This window comes from Cyrtonyx montezumae, unplaced genomic scaffold, assembly GCF_038088225.1.
Source record: "Cyrtonyx montezumae isolate F1298 unplaced genomic scaffold, pur_monq_1.0 scaffold_13, whole genome shotgun sequence".
Taxonomy (NCBI): domain Eukaryota; kingdom Metazoa; phylum Chordata; class Aves; order Galliformes; family Odontophoridae; genus Cyrtonyx; species Cyrtonyx montezumae.
The window spans coordinates 2,550,839-2,563,520 of record NW_027071859.1 but is presented as its reverse complement, the minus strand read 5'-3'; the positions used below and the strand labels follow the sequence as shown (position 1 = coordinate 2,563,520).

Here is a 12,682-nt window from a genome sequence, read left to right as displayed (position 1 = left end):
CACTTTGTGCAGCAAACAACATGTGGAGAAAGATCCCAGACCTGGTTCTGCTTCATACTGAATCTCCTTGGCTACAATGCATCCAAATTAATTTCAAATGTTCTAAGAGAGCGGAGGAAGGAGAGCCTACACTAATTTGTATCATCATTCTTTTGTAGCTGGCTGGTTATATGAAAAGTGCTCTTTTGCTTTGTTACCTACATCTAGAATGAAAAAAAAAAACACAAAAAAAGGCTAAGTGTTACTGAAAAAGATAATCACAGCAAGCATTTTGGAGAGGGTTTTCCTTTCTTATTCCTGTATCCCCATCAAATAGTTGGTGCAAAATGCCAGCACACACTGACAAAGAGTTGTGGAGATGACAGTGTGAATAACAAAAGAGACATGTTCTAACCCAAGAGCTACATACTCTAATCTTGTTGATGTAATGAAAATCCTGCTAAATCAAGAAAAATAAGAAGCTTGGTTTGTTTTGATTGTAGGTTTCATTTAGTATAGACAAACAGGACAGTAGGGTTGTTAGAATGAGATTAATTTGGGTTTATTAATGCACTTGGGCATCTGATGAGGGTAAGTCTCCCTGATGCCCTCAGAGTCAAGCATTTGTGCAGCTTCTCATTGACAAATCCATATTCTCATTTGCTTAATCATTTTCTATTACTAATGAGAGACTAATGTTGATGTTACTGACTGATTTTTTGCACTTCAGATACAGACATTTGTTAAATGTGTCCATATTTTTATATGTACACAATTGCATTCTGCTACATTATATCTTATCTGTTAATCATAACAGATGCCATATGACACATATTCATTCAAGAAGTGGTAGTCCCCTTCTCCAAGATATTCATTCATAAATCTCATGCAGCAATGGGAAGAAACATCATAATATACTAATGACAAAAATGCAGAAGTATTGTTTATTTTGTTTTTCAGGATAAATTTGTGTGTATGCTTTTGTAAGTTATTAAGCATAGGCATGCATGAGTGCCCAATGATTAGTCTTACATAAAATATTAATTATGCACTATGCCTTTTATTAGTTTATTATTTATATCTACAGGTGCTGTTCATGGCAGTCTGCAGCTTATACTGTATTTCAGGTCTGAAATTCTAGCAGGTTTACAGTATGTTACAAAATGAAGATGTTAAAACCTATCTTTCCTCAGCCTTTTTCTTTTTTTCTATTTTTTTTTCCCCTAGCAAGCAGCAAACTGTGCAGGGCCTTCTCAGCATTATTTAATCCAATGTTCATCTCCCCAAGGCCTATAAGCCTTGTAAATGTTCCCCAAATTATCCTCAAATGATCCGATCATTAAACTCAGGACCTAAATGCTCAACATTTTAGGACTCATCAACATACGTCAGGAAGAAAATGTAGTAGATTTTTTTCCACCAAATTATTCATTTTTTCTGTTTCTTTATTTCACTTATGTGTATAAACTTTGCATCACATAGTGCAGCACGAGCAGCTCTGAGATTGTATCTCCCACTACAATGTTTCTGCTAAGGGAACACACACATGCCTGCATGCGCTAAACAATGTAGTATGTATATTAAATTATGTACATATATACATATTATATGCATATTTATACATGAATATATGTATACATATATAAATATGTACGCTACATATATAGACTAGCAGTAGGATTGAGGAGATGATCAGTAGTTTTTAAGACCAGCTTCTTACCCACATACGACTTTTAAGCTTGCAAAGAGTATTAAGAGTTTTAAATGCAGACAACATTGGGAAAAGCAAGGAATTTCTATGCAAAACACAATAATATAAATAAGAGAGATTTGTCCGGGAAGTCAGCTTTGAATATTGTATAAAGATGCAAAATCTGAAGTCTCAGCCACTCAGGGCTCGAGCAAGTTTAGATGTTGTACTGAGGGACAAGGTTTAGTGGGGAAATGTTGGTAGTATGTGGATGGTTGGTCTGGATGATCTTGGATGTCTTTTCTAACCTTGGTGAGTCTATGATTCTGTAAGTGTAGCAGCATTTGTATGACCCATAGAGCATTTAAAAGCAGAAGAACAGAGATCTACTTCAATTCTTCCTTCATATACACAACCCCTAAGAACTTATCATCACTTTGGGAAAACAGTGATGTGTTTCTGTATGAGAGGGAGAGAGTGTAGAGGGAGGGAGTGGTTGCACCCTCAGTGGGGATGTGTGAGGGGTACTTCGGCAGTTTGAGCCTGTGTAAGTGTGTGTGTGTGCAAGAGTGCTTCTCCACATCTTATGCCCTGAGTCTGGAAGATACCGGGGTTCTTTGAAGGAAACTCTGTGTGCTACGTTTTAGAGAAAGCCAAGCTGGGACTGTGCAGATTACAACAGCCCCGAGCTCAGAGTGGAGCTAAAGGGAAAAAAAAACAAACCAACACGACCCCCGCAACGGATGTGTTCTGTACCACGGGCTGCCCACAGCCAGCAACAATTCCTTTACAGATCAAAAGAGAAGGGAAAACAAAAGGAAAAACAAAACTTCAACAACAAAAACAATACCCAACTACCAACAAACCAACACCTATGCTCGCATCCCCTCCCCACAGTTGTTCCAAAGGTCTTGATCCCAGCAGGACCCTTTCCTTAGGGATCCGCCGGCGAAACGCTCGGGGTCCGGGCAGAGCTCTGTGCTCATCCCCCCTCGTCCCCTTCCCCGGCCCGAAACTCCCCGAGAGCTGAAACTCACCGCCCGGTTTGGGGAAGGCGGTGGTTTTAGTCGGCTGGAGATTATCTCAGCTGGAGCCGAGAGAGCCATTAATTAAGCCAGCTATTTAGGATTTTAATGCGATTTAAATTGGCCCTTGGAATTGAGAAGAAAAGAGGAGAAAAAAGACAACAGTGCTAATGACAGTGCATTAGGATCTGAGCACAATAGTGGGCTATTACGGGGGTCCCGAGGCTCTTGTAAGGTTCAGAAGAGCCGGGAAAAGGGAAGGAAGAGGACGACAAAGGGAAGACAATGAGGGGATCTGCCCTGCCTAGGGTCCAGGACACCATCCTCTGAGCCCGGAGCTCCGTCTCTGTCAGACGGGCTGGGAGCTTGTGGGGCCAGACACATGCAGGCTGCGGGGTCAGGAGGTGATGGGGGGGCGGCCAGGGACCCCTTAGGCACCCTTCTGGGGTCGGAGACTGGCCTGACAACTCCAGATTGCCAGTGCGGAGGGTAGCAATGAGGTGCGTCCCCTCTGCTCATTCCTGCACCTTGCCTACTCCGAGATGCCTGGATGAGATTGTGGCGGCACCTCAGTACTCTCCTCTCGCCCTCTCGTCTATGCCCAAGGTGGAAGGGGAGAAGACTCTCCGTGGGAGTGGTTGTAAAGCACTCAGTGCCCGCCTTCATTTTCCTCCTCCAGCCTCTTCCCCAAGTCTCGCCCTTAAGGTCTGAGTCATTAAGAGGAATTTTGGAGCGTCAAAAATTAAAATCAGGCGAGGGGACAGGATCAAGGCTAAGCGAGTGCCATTCAAATGAGAGGCGATACCACGACTGAGTACATGAAAGGCAGAGGAAAGAAAGGGGAGCGTCGTTCCCCGGATTTTATTGGCGGACTTCGTGGTGACTGATGCTTGAGATTTTAAGAGGATTGGTTTATTTTTTTTTCTTTCTTTCTTCTTATTTTTCTTCCTTTTTTCTTCTCTATTCTTTCTTTCTTTCCTTTTACTTTTATTTTTGTTTTTATTTTCTATCTAATCAAATAAGATCTGAGGGTTGTACCTAAGCTAGGCATTAATGCATTAGGATGTCAGTCACCTCTAAGCGATTTGACAAACTCAAGATCTCTTAAAACGTGCAGAGTTCAGATCATATTAATTCCCCAAAAATGTTTTGATTCAAAGTATTTTGTATTTTATGTTGCCAAGGGCAATCGAAAAAGAGCTATTGCCGATAGGTTGGCCCTTCTCTCTTCATGGCCCAGAGGCGATAGCAGTATTTAAGCTTCTGAAATTAGCCTGGGGCAGGAACGATGGATGATCACAAAGCGAAACAAGAGCTTTTTTTGGAGTTTGCCATCTCGATTTCATAAAACGATGCAGGCCAAATGTCACCGTGTTGTCTTTTTAATCCAAATATATGGAGGTGAGGACACCAAGCCTTCATACACTTCATGTCCGAGGGATGGGAAGGGATGGGTGTGGAAGAGGGTTTGGAGGGCGTTTGAAAAAGAAGCCTCTATCAAAAGAAAAAGAAAATAGGAAAAAAAAAAAAACCGGAAAGAAAAAAATGGGGCAGAGAGAGAAAGAGCAGGAGAAAGAAAGAGAAATCAAACAGAAATCTTATTCTTCTGCTTTTAAAATGGCAACCTAGAGAGGAATTAAAAGGGAATGGGTGTGTAATAAAAGCCTGAGACGATTAATAGGACAGTATAAGAGGGGAGGGATTTTTTTAATGATTAAAAAACACAGACGACTCCTGTAAATAGAAGCTTCATTTCTTCAAGTGATTTCTTTTGAAACGAGCGATCTGAATATTCAACTTTAAGGCAAAGCTCCACTCTGTATGTACAACATTAATATGATCTCTGCAGAATTTGGTACTCAGAAATATTAACATATCAAAGCCACTGCCTGAGGCTAGAGAAGCTATCGATACACGAGCAGTAGGAAAAGTAAAGATTATTGGTTCTGATGGTTAGAGCAGGGAAGCTCCGGGCTAAATCCTGCACACCATTAACTGAAAGTGATAGCATGGGGATCTCTGCCCTGGAATCGGTGGCAAATATTTTCTCTAGCTAGTAATTAGCTCACCAGCACCTAAGCCTTGCAAAAATCTTTTACTTTCCGAGCCTCATTAAAAGCAAACACCATATCACTGCACTAAACAATCTAAAAGGCAGATGATATATGTAATGGCAGCCAGAGATGGAAGCAGGGAAGAACCGTGTTTGTGATGTTTGTCATTCCTATCAGTATTAATACCAGGACTTCTTAGAGATTGCTTTTTTCTTTTTTCTGGAAAAACTACGGTATAGGGTATTCCCATAGGAAAGAACATGAGAAGTTTTCTTTTTCTTTCTTTCTTTCTTTTTCTTTCTTTCTTTCTTTCTTTCTTTCTTTCTTTCTTTCTTTCTTTCTTTCTTTCTTTCTTTCTTTCTTTCTTTCTTTCTTTCTTTCTTTCTTTCTTTCTTTCTTTCTTTCTTTCTTTCTTTCTTTCTTTCTTTCTTTCTTTCTTTCTTTCTTTCTTTCTTTCTTTCTTTCTTTCTTTCTTTCTTCTTTTTCTTTCTATCCATCTATCTCTGTCTCTCTCCCTCTCTTTCTAACTCCCTTCTTCTCTTTCTTCCCTGTCTCTTTCCTTCTTTTCCTTCTGTCTTTTTCCCCTTTCCTTTTTGCTATTGCATCCAAAACATTCAAAAGCAACCTTTAAAAAATATATGTATATTTTAGTGACAAAAATAAAATAGAAAATCTGACACGAGATGTTTAAAATATTAGGGAAGCCACTCTTGAGTTAATATATTCTTATTGATGTATTACCAGAAAGAAGTGTGATTTATTTATATGGGATACTGTATAGCGCTTAGGTGCAGGATGTTTTGATTACCAGTAACACCTATCGCTTTTTTTGAAGTTGGACAAAATATTTATTATGTATTTTTAATATACATTTGAAACTTATACTTTTGCCTTTGATATCTTCCCCGAATATGCCAAGAGATAGATAGCAGTGCAATAGTAGTTCAGCACTCAGATCAGGGTAAAGAAAATCTTGCATTTTCATGCTGGATTTCCTTTACTATCAATCTTTAAATCCTTGAATAATTTGGTCGCTTGAAAAAGAAAGAGAGCAAGAGAGAGGGGAAGAGAGAGACTTGACTACAATCATCTGCACAGGTAATTGGAATCTTTTTAACAGGAGCTGGAAAACTGAATAAATGGGAGCAGAGCTGAGTTGAGATTTGTGCCGCCCTTCAACTGGGAAATAAAAACCACCGTCAAACACTCCAGACTCAAACCCCAGCTGACGGGAACTCAGTCTTTCTTCCAGCTAACGATCTCTGCTTCTCGAAGATCAACTCTCAGATCAAATCCGAAAATAATTAATCCGAGAGACGAAGACCTAAGCACCGACAGCAGGAGTTGGTCAAGAGTTTACAAACCCACCAGCACTCTCCGGGAAGGGGATGGGGAACTCTGCGTCCCCCTTTCCCCTCAGACCCCTCAATCCCTCCACCCAAGCCCTACTCCGACCGCGGCGGGGCGAGGCGGGGCGGGCGGAGCGACGGGAGCTGTCCCTTCAGCACCACCGCGTTCCGGCCGCTGCCGCTGGACCGGCCCCTCCGCTACCCGGCTCTCCGCCAGGCAAAGCGACCCTACTCTGCCTCGTCCTTTTCCTCCCTGGTCCCAGCCATCGTGAGTCGAGCATACCCCGAAATCATGCTGCTGAGTCCTCGGTCAGGCTCTCTTTCACACAAGGATATAACGGCGTGTATGCCCTTTCTCGATGCGCACTCACTCTCTGCACACTTGCGACTGTTGTTTCAGCGTAAAGTTTGCCGAAGGAAGCAGTGGCTAAAGTCAGTTCTGTCACCGCAGTATAACATCGTCTAAAATATCTCCTAAATATATATGTATATCTGCCAAAGGACAATAGTGGGACAAGAAACGCATTTTCCAAGAGGCTGAGTCACAAAGTGTACTCCCTCCGGCTCTAAAATTTCTTCTATACTATGAACAAAAGCATGATTTTAGGCTTGTTGGAATGTGTTCCCACGTCAAGCCTTTAGACTGCTATTGTTTCTTTTCAAGATAAGTGATAACAATAACAACAACAACAACAAAAAAAAAACACCCAGAACATTCAGATCCCGCAAATGTTTGACGAAATGAGTATTTAGCAAGAATTCGAATCTTTCTTCTAACTTAGACTTTAGATACTTTCATTGACAAATGGTTATCAAACGAAGTCACACTGTCACAAGCGAGTTCCACACCGATCCATAGCGCTATTGAAACGACGTTTCCAAAAAGCTTCCTTTCCCCATACGAGATGAAACTGCCTATTTAAAAATCCGGCTCCAGGGAGCACGTTTCTCAAACTCATTATCAGGGATCAATTCGGTTAAATGGGGAATGAGAGAATGAGTCAAGAAAGCCCTGCATTCAACGGGAGTATCCGAAAGCTACTGATGAACAAATCACGTGTAAAGTGCAAATGGACTGTGAATTGTGAAGTGCTCTAAGCTACTTTGAACGTATTTGGGACAATTGCTCACTATTTCGGCAGTAAAAACTAACTAAACATCGGACGAGGGAAGAAGAGAGGAATTGAGAGGGTTTCAACTTTCAAATATTGGTAGACGCAATTATTTGTAGCATCTTACCTCTTCTTATCACACCTCCTTGTCCATTCAGTACAAGTCCACATTGGGCCTCCACTGAGCTCTTAAGTAAGAGGAAAAATAAAAGAAAAAAGAAAGAAAAGAAAGAAATGAGATACAGAAACACAGAGACGAATCGCTTAGCTTTTGTGTTGTTACACAATTTGCTCAAGAACAATAGTTAGGATGAGCTAGGAAAACATAGTTTTTCTCATCCAACTCAAGTGGTCTGGAGAAATCACATCAACATCCAGCAGCCTGTCCCTACCCCACGAAATGCAAAGCAATTATGACTTTTACTTCTATTTAAATAGGATTTCCTTCTGCATTTGGGAAGTAAATGGGCAGTTACACGAGCAGAATAGAGGGACAAACAAGGACTCTTGCAAGAATACTGTGCTCATATTCTACATTTGCACGCACAGACATACATTATAAATAGCATTTATGCATATATTTATATACATATACACTACTATATTCGAATGTATGTTTAGTGACAGAAATATACCGGCTCAGAAAGTGCACTCGGAAGTACACAAAGAGCACGAGCTACAGAAGACCTACTGAGCTTTTCTGGCTATACAAAGTCGTATGAGTGTAACAATAGGACTGAGGAATCGAGTGCGTGTGTCTGCATATAGGTGGGGATGAATATGCATCTGTGCGCACAAACACAGGCACCCATGTGTGAGTGTTGCATGAAGAGCTTTCCAATAGCCTGTCTACGGCTTCTGGTGCACATCTGAAGAGATCTCACTTCTTTATTCCTCTGTTATGAGTCTTATTATGTGGGGATCTTCGCCCTTCTTAATAAATATTTTTATTGGAATCATAAAAGACTTGAAAAGGTTGAGTTTTCTTTGGGTTTTCCTTATGTTGGGGGTTAAAAAAAACACAACAAACCAAACCTAAATCTTTGCCCAGTGGAAATGTGTTAAAGACGCATTTTCCTCTACAAACAAACGAGGTATTGGACATGAAAGAGGCCTTTAAGGGTGTTAACCTACTCAACAGCCCGTGAAGAGTTAAGTAAATGCGGAGAGAGTCGGTGCATAATAAAAACCCCACTTTACAAAACAACCTTTACAGTCCTGGCTCTCTCCCCCACTTTCACCATATTGGCGCTGGCCCTGTAAGACCTTCCTTTTCAAGGCTCTTTTTTATTTTAAGTGTTCTGCCTTAAAGTGATTATGAAATCAATATGAAAAAAACTTGGCGACTGAGCATAAATTAAAGCGGTGATGGGAAAAGGTGTGACAGTTTTCTTTGTTGCCCATGGAAAATCTTTTTAGGGCACTGAAAGATGCCACTCCAGCTCCAAGACTGTTTGCATCTGTTAGGCTGACTTAAACCGCCCTCGAAACTATTGGACATTCACTTAAAATTCTGTTCAGGGAAAAGTATATTTACATTTGTTGCATCTGAAATGAGGCATATGCTGATGAACGTTTTAAAAAGAAAGACCAAGAGGAAAGAGAGAAGACTGGTTATGCTACAGTTTTGGTTTAAAAAGGTCTGTGTTTAGTCCTGTTTCTGCCCGTCCCCAAAAAGCTTCCCACAAGCCCAAGGTGATACTCGCGAGTGCCTAAGTTTGTTCTGAATCCGCTAAATCATAAAGATAAATATTAATATTTCCAACTTCTCACCGCTCAGGCTTTTCGATACCCTAATACGCTTCCCTCATCTGCTCGGGAAAAGAGGGAGGAGGAAAAATAAAGCAAAGGTTAGCTACTAAGACGTTAAATGGGGAAATGAGGATATTTATGCTCAAATAAAGTGTGATCGAAAGAGCAGTGTTTCCGAAAGAAATTCTGCTTATTTTTTTTTCTTCTTTAAATCAACAACAACAACAAAGAATGTGCCTCCATCAGCTTAACCAACTTCTCTCTCTCTCTCTCTCTCTCTCTCGCTTTTTTTTTTTTTAAGGGAAACATGTTGTTTGGTCGGATGACATTGCATAAATGACCAGTTGAATGGCACTAAGTCGAAAATTGGATAAACTATGGTGCTTTTTTGCCCGGGACTTAGGCATTGTCTGCTGTCTTGCAAACGTTCCTAATCCCCTCTTTTGAAAAATACAAGGCTTTGTGCCTACCAATGAAAAAAAATTTGTACAGATACAAAAAAATCAGCAGCAGACGTGGTTATAAAAAGGAGTAAATAGGTTTTAGTTGGGCTGAGAAGTGAATGGCAGGTTTTTTTTTTTCTTTTTTTCTTTTTTTTTTTAAGGGGGGTAACATAAGGAGATCCTTGTGAAAAATGTAAACAAAACAAAACAAAACAAAACAAAAAAAGACCAGAGAGGATAAAATTATATAGTGAATTTTAATGGAGAAAGTCAGGTTTAAATAGTTAGGGGTTTCCTTCTCGGAGATACAAGATAATGTTCTTTGTTGTTGGGTCGTTGGATTGTTTTCCTCCTTTCAAAAAAAAAAAAAAAAAAAAGGAAAGAAAAGATTTTTTTTTCTTCTCTCCAATGTAAATAGAGTTTCTGGGATTGTTTTTGTTGTTATAGGTGGTGATGGCCGTTTGTTTGATTTTTAAGAGAAGAAAATAAGCCTTTCTTAATCTTACAGACTTCGGGTTTTTGACCGCTGCGTATTTTTGGAAAGGACAACATAGTGAGCTTTGTATGACTGGAAGCCAGATTTGGGGGAAAAGTAAGTACAGTAAATACGGTCCTATTTGTCTCTCTCCGCTGTTTGGGGACTTTTAGTTCCTCAGCTCGTCGGAGGAAGGAAGGTTTGCTTTTGATCTGGGGGAGTTTTCGAATTGGGTGTCATATACAGGAGGGCGTTGTTGGCAATTTTGGAAACAATGTTCATTTCGGTATCAGCTTCATTTAACGGAGCTGAATTTTTAGTTCGAGGGAAAAGGATGTCTGAGCGGATAAAGCTGAGGTTAAAATATATAGATATAGATATTTTTGGTGACTTAAGGTGCCGGTCAGAGGGGGAGCAGATGAATGACTAAATAGATCGTTAGAGAGCAACTTCATACGCTTCTCTCTCTCTCCCTAATAACAAATAGATCGGGAATTTTTAACCTACTGAATATTTCTGACGAACGTTTGCTCCCATTTCTTTCTCCCCTACCTCATGCCTCGGAGTTCTTTGTATGTACGTCGGAAAGCGACCTTTTTTTCCCTCTCCTGCTTTTTCCCCCTTTTTCTCTTGCATCCATTCCTCACCGCATCTACCTGCCCTACCGGTGCAAGTTGTTTGAACGCTTCCTTTCACCGAAGGAAAGGAAAAGTTGAGGAAAAGCGGCAAGGTGGCTTTGATTCGGTTTGGTTTGTGTTGCCGGTGCTTTTGGTTAGAGCTGACACACGCACACGCATGCACACACACACACGACTCTCCGGACGAGTCGCACTCTTTCAGCCTACACGCAGAGCGGGTTTTTTTTTTTGTTGTTTTGTTTTGTTTTGGGTTTTTTTTTTTGTTTGTTTGTTAGGCCAAGGAAGTCCGCTTGGTTTTTTTTATTTGTTTGTTTTTTGTTTTTTTGTTTCCACATTTTGCTTCTACTCTTCTGGAGGGGACGGGCTCCGCATCGGGTTTTGGGATGAAGCTTCCCTCCTTTGTATGAGCTATATGAGCTACATGAGAGCTGCTCTGAGCAGAGGAAAATGGGGAGGGTGAGGGGGGGACCAGGGCAGGGGGAGGGGAGAAGAAGGTGCCTCGAAAGGAGATCGCATGCTATTTACCTGCAAATCGTCTGCTCCCGAGGCTGCAAGCCCGAGGCTTGGTCCTGGCAGGAGTCTTTGATCTGGATGCATCCCATATTGGGACCCATGGCTCATAAGAGACAGGTCGTGGCGGCGGTAAGCATCTAAGCACCCCAACTCTCTCCTCTGCTCGTCCAAGCAGGAGGACTTGAGCGCCCGCGCATTGTGCAGGTTGATAAAATCAGTGGGTTCCCCATGGTGGATCTGCTGGTAATATTGCTGGGAGTGGTGGAGAGAGTTCAAGGAGTAAGCGTCGGGGTTGACTGCCGGGTGGCTGTGTTGGAACTCGTAGTGGAAGGACTGGTGGTGCAGTGGGGTGTACTGGTGGTTAGTGGAGAAGTACGGGGAGGCGAACTCGGTGCCCGTGGTAGAGTAAGTGAGAGGAGACGAGGAGAATAGGCGACGGTCGAGTTGGCACGGACTCCAGGCATCCAAGCTGCATCAAACGGTAACTGTTTGATCCGTCATGACGTATCTGAAAGGAAGAAGTGAAAAGAAGACCCCAAAACTGGAGGTTTGTCATTTTAAAACCCCAGCCTGCGGTTCTTTCAAGCACGCTGTCCTGCATAGCTTCTCCCCCTGCGGAAGCGCCTCAGCCCGCAAGCTGTAACCCCCAGCAACAAAAGATCCTTTCCCTACCTTGGGCTGGTGCCATAAAGGTCTGTTCAAAAACCAGAAAGAGCCCAGCCTGCCCTTAATACCGCTACGCGAAAGGGATCTGCGCGCTGAAATAAAGAAGCTGTATCTGTCCATCCAACCCTCTATCCACCCCTCCATCCATCCATCCATCCATCCATCCATCCATCCATCCATCCGTCCGTCCGTCCGTCCGTCCACCTCCTGATCACAGCTGTAATATCTGGGGCTGACACAAAAACTCATCAAACAGAGGAAACTACCGAGAACACACACAAGTCCCGTCCCTATGTTACAGGGTAAAGAAAGCATTGCCGCCTGCTTGCCTTCCTTTCTTCCTTCCTTCCCTTCTTCTTCTTCTTCTTCTTTTTTTTTTTTTTTTGAACCCCTATTTTTCTTTCTTTTTAAAATAACGAATCAGATCCCAAATCCCCCCCCCCACCCCCCCTCCTCCTCCTTTTCCCGTGCTTCGAAAGAAAAGGGGAGTCCTGTTTTTTTTTTAGCGAGAACTCCCCATTCCTGGCGAGCTGGTGAGTGATTTCTCTCCACTTCATTATATTATTAGGGGTATTATTCTGATTTTCGTTCTGGCAACGGTTTTAACGTGGTAATGAGTTGCCCTTTCTGGCGACAGATGTCATAACGAATTTTCTCTCTATACTTCTTTAAGTTATCTCTGAAGCCGGATTATAATTAAACGTAACGGTCCAATATGGATTTAAAAAAAAAAAAAAAAAAAAGAAGGGAAGGAAAGGAAACAACCACACGAGCACATGCATACACACACACAGATGCACACACACAGACACGCACACGCACAGCCCCACACGCGCGCTCACACACACACACACACACACACACACACTCACACGCACAAAATACCTCTGCATCGTGGACGAGACCTGGAAAGGTAGTTGACATTTTTTTGGTTCTCCGGGAAAAAAAAATAAAAAAAATAAAAAATAAAAAAATAAAAGGAGAGA

General features: G+C 41.8%; 1 protein-coding gene across 1 annotated transcript in view; it reads right to left on the bottom strand.

Moving 5' to 3' along the window:
- The window catches only part of TFAP2D (transcription factor AP-2 delta), a 46,004-nt gene extending 34,418 nt beyond the window's left edge, over window positions 1-11,586 (bottom strand). Inside the window, 4 exon segments of the mRNA XM_065730460.1 lie at window positions 7,337-7,397; window positions 11,043-11,458; window positions 11,461-11,481; window positions 11,484-11,586. Coding sequence (XP_065586532.1) covers window positions 7,337-7,397; window positions 11,043-11,458; window positions 11,461-11,481; window positions 11,484-11,586 — 601 coding nt within the window.
- Window positions 11,587-12,682: the final 1,096 nt, after the last annotated feature.